The sequence below is a fragment of the Oncorhynchus gorbuscha genome, unplaced genomic scaffold, assembly GCF_021184085.1.
Source record: "Oncorhynchus gorbuscha isolate QuinsamMale2020 ecotype Even-year unplaced genomic scaffold, OgorEven_v1.0 Un_scaffold_1736, whole genome shotgun sequence".
NCBI lineage: Eukaryota > Metazoa > Chordata > Actinopteri > Salmoniformes > Salmonidae > Oncorhynchus > Oncorhynchus gorbuscha.
Window position 1 is genome coordinate 40491 of NW_025746428.1, and position 17010 is coordinate 57500.

A 17010-nucleotide genomic window follows, 5' to 3' on the forward strand; every position below is an offset into this window, starting at 1 on the left:
TCTCTGTTCTGTAGTCGACCATCATTAAGGTGAATCTAGTTGATGATCTCTGTTCTGTAGTCGACCATCATTAAGGTGAATCTAGTTGATGATCTCTGTTCTGTAGTCGACCATCATTAAGGTGAATCTAGTTGATGATCTCTGTAGTCGACCATCATTAAGGTGAATCTAGTTGATGATCTCTGTAGTCGACCATCAATAAGGTGAATCTAGTTGATGATCTCTGTTCTGTAGTCGACCATCATTAAGGTGAATCTAGTTGATGATCTGTTCTGTAGTCGACCATCATTAAGGTGAATCTAGTTGATGATCTCTGGGACCATCATTAAGGGTGTTGATGATCTCTGTAGTCGACCATCATTAAGGTGAATCTAGTTGATGATCTCTGTTCTGTAGTCGACCATCATTAAGGTGAATCTAGTTGATGATCTCTGTAGTTGACCATCATTAAGGTGAATCTAGTTAATGATCTCTGTAGTCGACCATCATTAAGGTGAATCTAGTTTATGATCTCTGTTCTGTAGTCGACCATCATTAAGGTGAATCTAGTTTATGATCTCTGTTCTGTAGTCGACCATCATTAAGGTGTAGTTGATGATCTCTGTCTCGACCATCATTAGGTGAATCTAGTTGATGATCTCTGTTAAGGGACCATCATTAAGGTGAATCTAGTTGATGATCTGTAGTCGACCATCATTAAGGTGAATCTAGTTGATGATCTAGACCATCATTAAGGTGAATCTAGTTGATGATCTCTGTAGTCGACCATCATTAAGGTGAATCTAGTTGATGATCTCTGTTCTGTAGTCGACCATCATTAAGGTGAATCTAGTTGATGATCTCTGTTCTGTAGTCGACCATCATTAAGGTGAATCTAGTTGATGATCTCTGTAGTTGACCATCATTAAGGTGAATCTAGTTGATGATCTCTGTTCTGTAGTCGACCATCATTAAGGTGAATCTAGTTGATGATCTCCTGTATGACCATCATTAAGGGAATCTAGTTGATGATCTCTGTAGTGACCATCATTAAGGTGAATCTAGTTGATGATCTCTGTTCTGTAGTCGACCATCATTAAGGTGAATCTAGTTGATGATCTCTGTTCTGACCATCATTAAGGTGAATCTAGTTGATGATCTCTGTAGTCGACCATCATTAAGGTGAATCTAGTTGATGATCTCTGTCGACCATCATTAAGGTGAATCTAGTTGATGATCTCTGTTCTGACCATCATTAAGGTGAATCTAGTTGATGATCTCTGTCAGACCATCATTAAGGTGAATCTAGTTGATGATCTCTGTCTCTATAGATCGACCATCATTAAGGTGAATCTAGTTGATGATCTCTGTTCTGTAGTCGACCATCATTAAGGTGAATCTAGTTGATGATCTCTGTTCTGTAGTCGACCATCATTAAGGTGAATCTAGTTGATGATCTCTGTAGTTGACCATCATTAAGGTGAATCTAGTTGATGATCTCTGTTCTGTAGTCGATCATCATTAAGGTGAATCTAGTTGATGATCTCTGTTCTGTAGTGACCATCATTAAGGTTGAATCTAGTTGATGATCTCTGTCATCATTAAGGTGAATCTAGTTGATGATCCTGTATGACCATCATTAAGGTGAATCTAGTTGATGATCTCTGTTCTGATTACCATCATTAAGGTGAATCTAGTTGATGATCTCTGTAGTCGACCATCATTAAGGTGAATCTAGTTGATGATCTCTGTTGACCATCATTAAGGTGAATCTAGTTGATGATCTCTGTTCTGTAGTCGACCATCATTAAGGTGAATCTAGTTGATGATCTCTGTTCTGTAGTCGACCATCATTAAGGTGAATCTAGTTGATGATCTCTGTAGTCGACCATCATTAAGGTGAATCTAGTTGATGATCTCTGTAGTCGACCATCATTAAGGTGAATCTAGTTGATGATCTCTGTTCTGTAGTCGACCATCATTAAGGTGAATCTAGTTGATGATCTCTGTTCTGTAGTCGACCATCATTAAGGTGAATCTAGTTGATGATCTCTGTTCTGTAGTCGACCATCATTAAGGTGAATCTAGTTGATGATCTCTGTTCTGTAGTCGACCATCATTAAGGTGAATCTAGTTGATGATCTCTGTAGTCGACCATCATTAAGGTGAATCTAGTTGATGATCTCTGTAGTCGACCATCATTAAGGTGAATCTAGTTGATGATCTCTGTAGTCGACCATCATTAAGGTGAATCTAGTTGATGATCTCTGTACTGTAGTCGACCATCATTAAGGTGAATCTAGTTGATGATCTCTGTTCTGTAGTCGACCATCATTAAGGTGAATCTAGTTGATGATCTCTGTACTGTAGTTGACCATCATTAAGGTGAATCTAGTTGATGATCTCTGTTCTGTAGTCGACCATCATTAAGGTGAATCTAGTTGATGATCTCTGTTCTGTAGTCGACCATCATTAAGGTGAATCTAGTTGATGATCTCTGTAGTCGACCATCATTAAGGTGAATCTAGTTGATGATCTCTGTACTGTAGTTGACCATCATTAAGGTGAATCTAGTTGATGATCTCTGTACTGTAGTCGACCATCATTAAGGTGAATCTAGTTGATGATCTCTGTTCTGTAGTCGACCATCATTAAGGTGAATCTAGTTGATGATCCCTGTAGTCGACCATCATTAAGGTGAATCTAGTTGATGATCTCTGTACTGTAGTCGACCATCATTAAGGTGAATCTAGTTGATGATCTCTGTAGTCGACCATCATTAAGGTGAATCTAGTTGATGATCTCTGTTCTGTAGTCGACCATCATTAAGGTGAATCTAGTTGATGATCTCTGTAGAATCTAGTTGATGATCGACCATCATTAAGGTGAATCTAGTTGATGATCTCTGTTCTGTAGTCGACCATCATTAAGGTGAATCTAGTTGATGATCTCTGTTCTGTAGTCGACCATCATTAAGGTGAATCTAGTTGATGATCTCTGTAGTCGACCATCATTAAGGTGAATCTAGTTGATGATCTCTGTAGTCGACCATCATTAAGGTGAATCTAGTTGATGATCTCTGTTCTGTAGTCGACCATCATTAAGGTGAATCTAGTTGATGATCTCTGTTCTGTAGTTGACCATCATTAAGGTGAATCTAGTTGATGATCTCTGTAGTCGACCATCATTAAGGTGAATCTAGTTGATGATCTCTGTTCTGTAGTTGACCATCATTAAGGTGAATCTAGTTGATGATCTCTGTAGTCGACCATCATTAAGGTGAATCTAGTTGATGATCTCTGTTCTGTAGTCGACCATCATTAAGGTGAATCTAGTTGATGATCTCTGTTCTGTAGTCGACCATCATTAAGGTGAATCTAGTTGATGATCTCTGTAGTCGACCATCATTAAGGTGAATCTAGTTGATGATCTCTGTAGTCGACCATCATTAAGGTGAATCTAGTTGATGATCTCTGTAGTCGACCATCATTAAGGTGAATCTAGTTGATGATCTCTGTAGTTGACCATCATTAAGGTGAATCTAGTTGATGATCTCTGTAGTCGACCATCATTAAGGTGAATCTAGTTGATGATCTCTGTTCTGTAGTCGACCATCATTAAGGTGAATCTAGTTGATGATCTCTGTAGTCGACCATCATTAAGGTGAATCTAGTTGATGATCTCTGTAGTCGACCATCATTAAGGTGAATCTAGTTGATGATCTCTGTAGTTGACCATCATTAAGGTGAATCTAGTTGATGATCTCTGTTCTGTAGTCGACCATCATTAAGGTGAATCTAGTTGATGATCCCTGTAGTCGACCATCATTAAGGTGAATCTAGTTGATGATCTCTGTAGTCGACCATCATTAAGGTGAATCTAGTTGATGATCTCTGTTCTGTAGTCGACCATCATTAAGGTGAATCTAGTTGATGATCTCTGCTCTGTAATCGACCATCATTAAGGTGAATCTAGTTGATGATCTCTGTTCTGTAGTCGACCATCATTAAGGTGAATCTAGTTGATGATCTCTGTTCTGTAGTCGACCATCATTAAGGTGAATCTAGTTGATGATCTCTGTAGTCGACCATCATTAAGGTGAATCTAGTTGATGATGTCGACCATCATTAAGGTGAATCTAGTTGATGAGTCGACCATCATTAAGGTGAATCTAGTTGATGATCTCTGTAGTCGACCATCATTAAGGTGAATCTAGTTGATGATCTCTGTTCTGTAGTCGACCATCATTAAGGTGAATCTAGTTGATGATCTGTTCTGTAGTTGACCATCATTAAGGTGAATCTAGTTGATTGACCATCATTAAGGTGAATCTAGTTGATGAGTCGACCATCATTAAGGTGAATCTAGTTGATGATCTCTGTAGTCGACCATCATTAAGGTGAATCTAGTTGATGATCTCTGTAGTCGACCATCATTAAGGTGAATCTAGTTGATGATCTCTGTCCTGTAGTCGACCATCATTAAGGTGAATCTAGTTGATGATCTCTGTAGTCGACCATCATTAAGGTGAATCTAGTTGATGATCTCTGTTCTGTAGTCGACCATCATTAAGGTGAATCTAGTTGATGATCTCTGTTCTGAGTGACCATCATTAAGGTGAATCTAGTTGATGATCTCTGTAGTCGACCATCATTAAGGTGAATCTAGTTGATGATCTCTGTAGTCGACCATCATTAAGGTGAATCTAGTTGATGATCTCTGTTCTGTAGTCGACCATCATTAAGGTGAATCTAGTTGATGATCTCTGTTCTGTAGTTGACCATCATTAAGGTGAATCTAGTTGATGATCTGTTCTGTAGTCGACCATCATTAAGGTGAATCTAGTTGATGATCTCTGTTCTGTAGTCGACCATCATTAAGGTGAATCTAGTTGATGATCTCTGTCCTGTAGTCGACCATCATTAAGGTGAATCTAGTTGATGATCTCTGTTCTGTAGTCGACCATCATTAAGGTGAATCTAGTTGATGATCTCTGTTCTGTAGTCGACCATCATTAAGGTGAATCTAGTTGATGATCTCTGTAGTCGACCATCATTAAGGTGAATCTAGTTGATGATCTCTGATGATCATCATTGTGAATCTAGTTGATGATCTCTGTACGACCATCATTAAGGTGAATCTAGTTGATGATCTGTTCTGTAGTCGACCATCATTAAGGTGAATCTAGTTGATGATCTCTGTAGTCGACCATCATTAAGGTGAATCTAGTTGATGATCTCTGTAGTCGACCATCATTAAGGTGAATCTAGTTGATGATCTCTGTAGTCGACCATCATTAAGGTGAATCTAGTTGATGATCTCTGTTCTGTAGTCGACCATCATTAAGGTGAATCTAGTTGAATCTAGTTGATGATCTCTCTGTAGTCGACCATCATTAAGGTGAATCTAGTTGATGATCTCTGTTCTGTAGTCGACCATCATTAAGGTGAATCTAGTTGATGATCTCTGTAGTCGACCATCATTAAGGTGAATCTAGTTGATGATCTCTGTAGTCGACCATCATTAAGGTGAATCTAGTTGATGATCTCTGTAGTCGACCATCATTGAATCTAGTTGATGATCTCTGTAGTGACCATCATTAAGGTGAATCTAGTTGATGATCTGTTCTGTAGTTGACCATCATTAAGGTGAATCTAGTTGATGATGATACCATCATTAAGGTGAATCTGATGATCTCTGTAGTCGACCATCATTAAGGTGAATCTAATGGTGAATCTAGTTGATGATCTCTGATGACCATCATTAAGGTGAATCTAGTTGATGATCTCTGTAGTCGACCATCATTAAGGTGAATCTAGTTGATGATCTCTGTAGTCGACCATCATTAAGGTGAATCTGATGTTGATGATCTCTGTTAGTTGACCATCATTAAGGTGAATCTAGTTGATGATCTCTGTTCTGTAGTTGACCATCATTAAGGTGAATCTAGTTGATGATCTCTGTTCTGTAGTTGATCGACCATCATTAAGGTGAATCTGATGATTGATGATCTCTGTTGATGATCTCTGGGTTCTGTCAGACCATCATTAAGGTGAATCTAGTTGATGATCTCTCTGTAGTCGACCATCATTAAGGTGAATCTAGTTGATGATCTCTGTTCTGTAGTGACCATCATTAAGGTGAATCTAGTTGATGATCTCTGTTCTGTAGTCGACCATCATTAAGGTGAATCTAGTTGATGATGATCTGTTCTGTAGTCGACCATCATTAATGATAGTTGATGTGAATCTAGTTGATGATCTCTGTTCTGTAGTCGACCATCATTAAGGTGAGTTGATCTAACCATCAGTTGATGATCTCTGTTCTGTAGTCGACATCATCATTAATGATGTGAATCATTAAGGTGAATCTATTTCTAGACCATCATTAAGGTGAATCTAGTTGATGATCTCTGTTCTGTAGTCGACCATCATTAAGGTGAATCTAGTTGATGATCTCTGTAGTCGACCATCATTAAGGTGAATCTAGTTGATGATCTCTGTAGTCGACCATCATTAAGGTGAATCTAGTTGATGATCTCTGTAGTCGACCATCATTAAGGTGAATAGTCGACCATCATTAAGTGAATCTAGTTGATGATCTCTGTAGTCGACCATCATTAAGGTGAATCTAGTTGATGATCTCTGTAGTGACCATCATTAAGGTGAATCTAGTAATGATGATCTCTGTAGTCGACCATCATTAAGGTGAATCTAGTTGATGATCTCTGACCATCATTAAGATGATCTAATGATGATCTCTAATAACCATCATTAAGGTGAATCTAGTTGATGATAACCATCATTAAGGTGAATCTAGTTGATTATCTCTGTACTGTAGTTGACCATCATTAAGGTGAATCTAGTTGATGATCTCTGTAGTCGACCATCATTAAGGTGAATCTAGTTGATGATCTCTGTTCTGTAGATCGTGGGTAATAACCACCATCATTAAGGTGAATCTAGTTGATGATCTCTGTAGTCGACCATCATTAAGGTGAATCTAGTTGATGATCTCTGTTCTGTAACACAATCGACCATCATTAAGGTGAATCTAGTTAATGATCTCTGTTCTGTGAAGATCGACCATCATTAAGGTGAATCTAGTTGATGATCTCTGTAGTCGACCATCATTAAGGTGAATCTATTTGATGATCTCTGATCGACCATCATTAAGGTGAATCTAGTTGATGATCTCTGATAAGTCGACCATCATTAAGGTGAATCTAGTTGATGATCTCTGTAGTCGACCATCATTAAGGTGAATCTATTTGATGATCTCTGTAGTCGACCATCATTAAGGTGAATCTAGTTGATGATCTCTGTTCTGTAGTCGACCATCATTAAGGTGAATCTATTTGATGATCTCTGTAGTCGACCATCATTAAGGTGAATCTAGTTGATGATCTCTGTAGTCGACCATCATTAAGGTAAATCTAGTTGATGATCCCTGTCGTCGACCATCATTAAGGTGAATCTAGTTGATGATCCCATCTGTACATGATAACTGAAGTGTTGTGTTGTTGTTGCCAGGGGCTACTATGTGGTGGTGGTTCCTCTGAAGAAACAGAGAGGAGGGAAGTTCTTGAAGCCTGGTGACAACCCTGATCAGATGAACCTAGATGAGGTGAGATACTGCATGATGATGGAGATGATAATGATGACACAATATGGAGATGATAATGATGGGTAATAACCAGATAACACAATATGGAGATGATAATGATGGGTAATAACCAGATAACACAATATGAAGATGATAATGATGGGTAATAACCATATAACACAATATGAAGATGATAATGATGGGTAATAACCAGATAACACAATATGAAGATGATAATGATGGGTAATAACCAGATAACACAATATGAAGATGATAATGATGGGTAATAACCAGATAACACAATATGAAGATGATAATGATGGGTAATAACCAGATAACACAATATGGGTAATAACCAGATAACACAATATGAAGATGATAATGATGGGTAATAACCAGATAACACAATATGAAGATGATAATGATAACACAATATGAAGATGATAATGATGTGTAATAACCAGATAACACAATATGAAGATGATAATGATAACACAATATGAAGATGATAATGATGGGTAATAACCAGATAACACAATATGGAGATGATAATGATAACACAATATGAAGATGATAATGATGGGTAATAACCAGATAACACAATATGGGGATGATAATGATGGGTAATAACCAGATAACACAATATGAAGATGATAATGATGGGTAATAACCAGATAACACAATATGGAGATGATAATGATGGGTAATAACCAGATAACACAATATGAAGATGATAATGATAGGTAATAACCAGATAACACAATATGGAGATGATAATGATAACACAATATGGAGATGATAATGATAACACCATATGGAGATGATAATGATGGGTAATAACCATATAACATAATATGAAGATGATAATGATGGGTAATAACCAGATAACACAATATGAAGATGATAATGATGTCTAATAACCAGATAACACAATATGAAGATGATAATGATAACACAATATGAAGATGATAATGATGGGTAATAACCAGATAACACAATATGAAGATGATAATGATGGGTAATAACCAGATAACACAATATGAAGATGATAATGATGGGTAATAACCAGATAACATTGTTAATAACATTTAACCTCCTCTCTCTCCTCCTCTCCTCTCCTCCTCTCTCCCCCTCTCTCCTCCTTTCCTCTCCTCCTCTCTTCTCTCTCATCTCCTCCTCTCCTTTAACCCCCTCTCACCACCTCTTTCTATCCCTCTATTTCCTCTCCTCTCTCTATCCATCTCTCTCCCTTCTTCCTCCCCTCTCATCTCTCTATCCATCTCTCTCAATTATACCTCTCCTCCCCTCTCTCTATCCTCTCCTCCCCTCTCTCTATCCTCTCCTCCCCTCTCTCTATCCTCTTCTCCACTCTCTCTTTCCATCTCTATCCCCTCCTCCCCTCTTTCTATCCATCTATATCCCCTCCTCTCCTCTCTCTATCCTCTCCTCCCCACTCTCTATCCTCTCCTCCCCTCTCTCTATCTTCTCCTCCCCTCTCTCTATCCCCTCCTCCCCTCTCTCTATCCCCTCCTCCCCTCTCTCTATCTCTCCTCCCCTCTCTCTATCTCTCCTCCCCTCTCTCTATCCTCTTCTCCCCTCTCTCTATCCTCTCCTCCCCTCTCTCTGTCCATCTCTATCCCCTCCTCCCTCCTCTCTATCCTCTCCTCCCCTCTCTCTATCTTCTCCTCCCCTCTCTCTATCCTCTCCTCCCCTCTCTCTATCCCCTCCTCTCCTCTCTCTATCCTCTTCTCCCCTCTCTCTTTCCATCTCTATCCCCTCCTCCCCTCTCTCTATACTCTCCTCCCCTCTTTCTATCCATCTCTATCCTCTCCTCCCCCCTCTCTATCCTCCCCTCTCTCTATCCTCTTCTCCCCTCTCTCTATCCATCTCTATCCTCTCCTCCTCTCTCTCTATCCTCTCCTCCTCTCTCTCTATCCTCTCCTCCCCTCTGTCTATCCATCTCTATCCTCTCCTCCCCTCTCTCTATCCATCTCTCCTCCCCTCTCTCTATCCATCTCTATCCTCTCCTCCCCTCTCTCTATCCTCCTCCCCTCTCTCTATCCTCTCCTCCCCTCTCTCTATCCTCCTCCCCTCTCTCTATCCTCTCCTCCCCTCTCTCTATCCTCCTCCCCTCTCTCTATCCTCTCCTCCCCTCTCTCTATCCTCTCCTCCCCTCTCTCTATCCTCTCCTCCCTCTCTCTATCCTCTCTCCCCCCCTCTCTATCCTCTATCCTCCTCCCTCTCTCTATCCTCTCCTCCTCTCTCTATCCTCCTCCCCTCTCTATCCTCCTCCCCCTCTCTATCCTTTCCTCCCCCTCTCTCTATCCTCTCCTCCCCTCTCTATCCTCCTCCCCTCTCTCTATCCTCTCCTCCCCTCTGTCTATCCTCCTCCCCTCTCTCTATCCTCTCCTCCCCTCTCTCTATCCTCCTCCCCTCTCTCTATCCTCCTCCCCTCTCTCTATCCTCTCCTCCCCTCTCTCTATCCTCTCCTCCCCTCTGTCTATCCATCTCTACTCTCCCCTCTCCTCCAGCTCCTGAAAGAGATCAACAGGACCAGTGTGAGCCAGGCGCTGCGTGTCCGTCGCCAGGTCCCGGCCAGCCAATCAGATCCCAGGGCCTATGTTTCCGCCCACTTTAAGACCCTCCCCCAGGAGTTCACCCTCGGTGATGGGAGGAGCTATGGAGAGTTCCGGAACCGCCCCCTGCAAAACGGACAGGAATATGTGTTCTTCGTGCTGGCGCTGCTAGACCTGTCTAATAATGTGGGTTTGGGCTGGGCGTGGACACACACACACACACACACACACACACACACACACACACACACACACACACACACACACACACACACACACACACACACACACACACACACACACACACACACACACACACACACACACACACACATTAGCAGACTCACACCAGAAGCATGTGTTCTTCGTGCTGGACTGGGGTCAAACCTGGGTCTCTCTGTTAGCCCACTGAGCTAAAGCCTAGTCATTAGCTAACAAGTCTTCAGGTTTTTAAGTTACTCATCACACGAGTATGCCTCAGATAACACACACACACACACACACACACACACACACACACACACACACACACACACACACACACACACACACACACACACACACACACACACACACACACACACACACACACACACACAAACCCTCTCTCTAACTCTCTCTCTCTCTCTCTCTAGACAATGTATTCAACCAGCCCCTATTCTGACCCCGTGACCTCCAATGACGTGGACCCTCAGCCAATCGTAGATGAGGAGGAGGGGCTTCTGTGGGTGGTGGGGCCGGTAATGGCTGTCATCTTCATCGTCTGCATCGTCATCGCCATCCTACTCTTCAAGAGGTGAGGAGAGGAGAGGAGAGGAGAGGGGAGGGGAGGGGAGGGAGGAGAGGGGAGGGGAGGAGAGGAGAGGAGAGGGAGGAGGAGGAGAGGAGAGGGAGGAGGGGAGGGAGAGGAGAGGAGGAGAGAGAGGGAGGGAGGGAGGGAGGAGGGAGAGAGAGGAGAGGGAGGGAGGGAGGAGAGGGGAGGAGAGGAGAGGGGAGGGGAGGGAGGGGAGGGGAGGGGAGGGGAGGGGAGAGGAGGAGAGGAGAGAGAGGAAAGGAAAGGTGAGGAGGAGGGAGAGGAGAGGGAGAGGAGAGAGGAGAGGAGAGGAGGAGGAAAGGGAGGGGGAGGGAGAGGGGGAGAGGAGAGGAGGGAGGAGAGGGGGAGGGGAGGGGAGGGGGGGAGGGAGGGAGGGGAGGAGGAGGAGGGGGAAAGGACCGAGGAGGAGGGGGAGGGAGAGGAGGAGGGGGAGAGGAGGAGGAGAGGGGAGGGGGGGAGAGGAGGAGAGGGAGGGGAGGGGAGGGGAGGGGAGGGGAGGGAGAGGAGAGGGAGGGAGGGGAGGGGAGGGGAGGGGGAGGGAGGGAGAGAGGGAGGGGGAGGAGAGAGAGGAAAGGACCGAGGAGGAGGGGGAGGGGAGGGAGGAGGGGGAGGGAGAGGAGAGGAGGGGAGAGGAGAGGAGAGGAGAGGAGAGGAGGGGAGGGGAGAGGAGAGGGAGAGGCCAGGAGAGGAGAGGAGAGGAGAGGAGGAGAGGGAGGAGAGGGAGAGGAGAGGAGAGGAGAGGAGAGGAGAGGAGAGAGGAGAGGAGAGGAGAGGAGAGGAGAGAGAGGGAGAGGGAGGAGGGAGAGGAGAGGAGGAGGGGAGGAGGAGAGGGGGAGGGGGGAGGGAGAGGAGAGGAGAGGAAAGGAGGAGGAGGGGGAGGGGAGGAGGGAGGGAGAGGGAGAGGAGGGGGAGGAGAGAGAGGAGAGGAGAGGAGGGAGGGGGAGAGGAGAGGGAGGAGAGGGGAGAGGAGAGGAGGGGGAGGGAGGGAGGGAGAGGAGAGGGGAGGAGGAGAGGAGAGGAGAGGAGAGGGGAGGGGGAGAGGAGGGGAGGAGGAGAGAGAGGAGAGGCCAGAGAGAGGAGAGGAGAGGAGAGGAGAGGAGAGGAGAGGAGAGGAGAGGAGAGGAGAGGAGAGGAGAGGAGAGGAGAGGAGAGGAGAGGAGAGGAGAGGAGAGGAGAGGAGAGGAGAGGATGAAAGCACTACTAATGTACAGACAGTTTCAGGTTTCTGGTCAACTCTGTCATAACATGATATTTCTTTCTCTTGTCCTGCTCTCTCTGCTTCGTTGCCCCAGTAAACCAGACAGGTAAGAAGAAGGATACACTCATTACTATCCTGTTAGAGATTCTGATGACCATCCTGTTACCTAGGTTACAGCTGTTAGAATCATGCTATGTTGAAACCATAGTGAGAAGAAAAGCAACTGAAGCACAATATTTCCCACCATGCACCTGGTAATATGTAGCCTGGGTACCAGTCAGTTTACCCACCATGCACCTGGTAATATGTAGCCTGGGTACCAGTCAGTTTACTCCCTACACCTGGTAATATGTAGCCTGGGTACCAGTCAGTTTACTCCATACACCTGGTAATATGTAGCCTGGGTACCAGTCAGTTTACTCCTTACACCTGGTAATATGTAGCCTGGGTACCAGTCAGTTTACTCCCTACACCTGGTAATATGTAGCCTGGGTACCAGTCAGTTTACTCCCTACACCTGGTAATATGTAGCCTGGGTACCAGTCAGTTTACTCCCTACACCTGGTAATATGTAGCCTGGGTACCAGTCAGTTTACTCCCTACACCTGGTAATATGTAGCCTGGGTACCAGTCAGTTTACTCCCTACACCTGGTAATATGTAGCCTGGGTACCAGTCAGTTTACTCCCTACACCTGGTAATATGTAGCCTGGATACCAGTCAGTTTACTCCCTACACCTGGTAATATGTAGCCTGGGTACCAGTCAGTTTACTCCCTACACCTGGTAATATGTAGCCTGGGTACCAGTCAGTTTACTCCCTACACCTGGTAATATGTAGCCTGGGTACCAGTCAGTTTACTCCCTACACCTGGTAATATGTAGCCTGGGTACCAGTCAGTTTTACTCCCTACACCTGGTAATATGTAGCCTGGGTACCAGTCAGTTTACTCCCTACACCTGGTAATATGTAGCCTGGGTACCAGTCAGTTTACTCCCTACACCTGGTAATATGTAGCCTGGGTACCAGTCAGTTTACTCCCTACACCTGGTAATATGTAGCCTGGGTACCAGTCAGTTTACTCCCTACACCTGGTAATATGTAGCCTGGGTACCAGTCAGTTTACTCCCTACACCTGGTAATATGTAGCCTGGGTACCAGTCAGTTTACCCACCATGGAATGATAGCTAAACAGATGGGTATCCAGACTAGACCAAGGAGTGGAATGATAGCTAAACAGATGGGTATCCAGACTAGACCAAGGAGTGGAATGATAGCAGACTGGTACCAGACTAGACCAAGGAGTGGAATGATAGCTGTCTGGTACCAGACTAGACCAAGGAGTGGAATGATAGCTGACTGGTACCAGACTAGACCAAGGAGTGGAATGATAGCTAGACAGACTGGTACCAGACTAGACCAAGGAGTGGAATGATAGCTGACTGGTACCAGACTAGACCAAGGAGTGGAATGATAGCTAGACAGATGGGTATCCAGACTAGACCAAGGAGTGGAATGATAGCTAAACAGATGGGTATCCAGACTAGACCAAGGAGTGGAATGATAGCTGACTGGTACCAGACTAGACCAAGGAGTGGAATGATAGCTAGACACTGGTACCAGACTAGACCAAGGAGTGGAATGATAGCTGACTGGTACCAGACTAGACCAAGGAGTGGAATGATAGCTGTCTGGTACCAGACTAGACCAAGGAGTGGAATGATAGCTGACTGGTATCCAGACTAGACCAAGGAGTGGAATGATAGCTGACTGGTATCCAGACTAGACCAAGGAGTAGAATGATAGCTGACTGGTATCCAGACTAGACCAAGGAGTGGAATGATAGCTAAACAGATGGGTATCCAGACTAGACCAAGGAGTGGAATGATAGCTGACTGGTACCAGACTAGAGCAAGGAGTGGAATGATAGCTAAACAGATGGGTATCCAGACTAGACCAAGGAGTGGAATGATAGCTGACTGGTACCAGACTAGACCAAGGAGTGGAATGATATCTGACTGGTACCAGACTAGACCAAGGAGTGGAATGATAGCTAGACAGACTGGTACCAGACTAGACCAAGGAGTGGAATGATAGCTGACTGGTACCAGACTAGACCAAGGAGTGGAATGATAGCTAGACAGGCTGGTACCAGACTAGACCAAGGAGTGGAATGATAGCTGACTGATACCAGACTAGACCAAGGAGTGGAATGATATCTGACTGGTACCAGACTAGACCAAGGAGTGGAATGATAGCTGACTGGTACCAGACTAGACCAAGGAGTGGAATGATAGCTAGACAGGCTGGTACCAGACTAGACCAAGGAGTGGAATGATAGCTGACTGGTGTCCAGACTAGACCAAGGAGTGGAATGATAGCTGACTGGTGTCAAGACTAGACCAAGGAGTGGAATGATAGCTGTCTGGTGTCCAGACTAGACCAAGGAGTGGAATGATAGCAGACTGGTACCAGACTAGACCAAGGAGTGGAATGATAGCTAGACAGGCTGGTACCAGACTAGACCAAGGAGTGGAATGATAGCTGACTGGTGTCCAGACTAGACCAAGGAGTGGAATGATAGCTAGACAGGCTGGTACCAGACTAGACCAAGGAGTGGAATGATAGCTAGACAGGCTGGTACCAGACTAGACCAAGGAGTGGAATGATAGCTGACTGGTGTCCAGACTAGACCAAGGAGTGGAATGATAGCTGACTGGTATCCAGACTAGACCAAGGAGTGGAATGATAGCTGACTGGTATCCAGACTAGACCAAGGAGTAGAATGATAGCTGACTGGTATCCAGACTAGACCAAGGAGTGGAATGATAGCTAAACAGATGGGTATCCAGACTAGACCAAGGAGTGGAATGATAGCTGACTGGTACCAGACTAGAGCAAGGAGTGGAATGATAGCTAAACAGATGGGTATCCAGACTAGACCAAGGAGTGGAATGATAGCTGACTGGTACCAGACTAGACCAAGGAGTGGAATGATATCTGACTGGTACCAGACTAGACCAAGGAGTGGAATGATAGCTAGACAGGCTGGTACCAGACTAGACCAAGGAGTGGAATGATAGCTGACTGGTACCAGACTAGACCAAGGAGTGGAATGATAGCTAGACAGGCTGGTACCAGACTAGACCAAGGAGTGGAATGATAGCTGACTGGTACCAGACTAGACCAAGGAGTGGAATGATATCTGACTGGTACCAGACTAGACCAAGGAGTGGAATGATAGCTGACTGGTACCAGACTAGACCAAGGAGTGGAATGATAGCTAGACAGGCTGGTACCAGACTAGACCAAGGAGTGGAATGATAGCTGACTGGTGTCCAGACTAGACCAAGGAGTGGAATGATAGCTGACTGGTGTCCAGACTAGACCAAGGAGTGGAATGATAGCTGACTGGTGTCCAGACTAGACCAAGGAGTGGAATGATAGCAGACTGGTACCAGACTAGACCAAGGAGTGGAATGATAGCTGACTGGTACCAGACTAGACCAAGAAGTGGAATGATAGCTGACTGGTACCAGACTAGACCAAGAAGTGGAATGATAGCTGACTGGTACCAGACTAGACCAAGGAGTGGAATGATAGCTAGACAGGCTGGTACCAGACTAGACCAAGGAGTGGAATGATAGCTAGACAGACTGGTACCAGACTAGACCAAGGAGTGGAATGATAGCTGACTGGTACCAGACTAGACCAAGGAGTGGAATGATAGCTGACTGGTACCAGACTAGACCAAGGAGTGGAATGATAGCTGACTGGTACCAGACTAGACCAAGGAGTGGAATGATAGCTGACTGGTACCAGACTAGACCAAGGAGTGGAATGATAGCTAGACAGGCTGGTACCAGACTAGACCAAGGAGTGGAATGATAGCTGACTGGTACCAGACTAGACCAAGGAGTGGAATGATAGCTAGACAGACTGGTACCAGACTAGACCAAGGAGTAGAATGATAGCTGACTGGTGTCCAGACTAGACCAAGGAGTGGAATGATAGCTGACTGGTACCAGACTAGACCAAGGAGTGGAATGATAGCTGACTGGTACCAGACTAGACCAAGGAGTGGAATGATAGCTGACTGGTACCAGACTAGACCAAGGAGTGGAATGATAGCTAGACAGACTGGTACCAGACTAGACCAAGGAGTAGAATGATAGCTGACTGGTACCAGACTAGACCAAGGAGTGGAATGATAGCTAGACAGGCTGGTACCAGACTAGACCAAGGAGTGGAATGATAGCTGACTGGTACCAGACTAGACCAAGGAGTAGAATGATAGCTAGACTGATGGGTAGCCAGACAACGTCATATTCAAGTTCATACCAGATTTGGTCATATCAGATTAGAGTTAGATAGACTAGGTCATGTGATAGGTTAGAGTTAGATAGACTAGGTCATGTGATAGGTTAGAGTTAGATAGACTAGGTCATGTGATAGGTTAGAGTTAGATAGACTAGGTCATGTGATAGGTTAGAGTTAGATAGACTAGGTCAGGTTAGAGTTAGATAGACTAGGTCAGGTTAGAGTTAGATAGACTAGGTCAGGTTAGAGTTAGATAGACTAGGTCAGGTTAGAGTTAGATAGACTAGGTCAGGTTAGAGTTAGATAGACTAGGTCAGGTTAGAGTTAGATAGACTAGGTCATGTGATAGGTTAGAGTTAGATGGTTTGGTTTTTCCTTTTTTATAGAGCAAACCCCAGGCAGTGTGTGTGTGTGTGTGTGTAACTCCCAGTGTGTGTGTGTGTGTGTGTGTGTGCGTGTGCGTGTGCGTGTGTGTGTGTGTTTCAGGAAAAGAGCTGAGGCAGAGGGAAGGAAGCCTAG

The 17010-nt window shown here is 44.5% G+C and overlaps 1 protein-coding gene across 1 annotated transcript in view; it reads left to right on the forward strand.

The window, feature by feature from the left end:
• LOC124023953 (receptor-type tyrosine-protein phosphatase delta-like) overlaps positions 1-17010 on the forward strand; it is a gene marked incomplete at its 5' end in the record, with an annotated part of 88432 nt that overhangs the window by 33906 nt on the left and 37516 nt on the right. Inside the window, 5 exons of the mRNA XM_046338118.1 lie at positions 7512-7605; positions 10116-10346; positions 10796-10956; positions 12267-12278; positions 16978-17010. The exon at positions 16978-17010 is cut by the window's right edge and continues 80 nt beyond it. Of these exons, the coding sequence (XP_046194074.1) occupies positions 7512-7605; positions 10116-10346; positions 10796-10956; positions 12267-12278; positions 16978-17010 (531 nt within the window). The remainder of the gene's footprint in view (positions 1-7511; positions 7606-10115; positions 10347-10795; positions 10957-12266; positions 12279-16977) is intronic.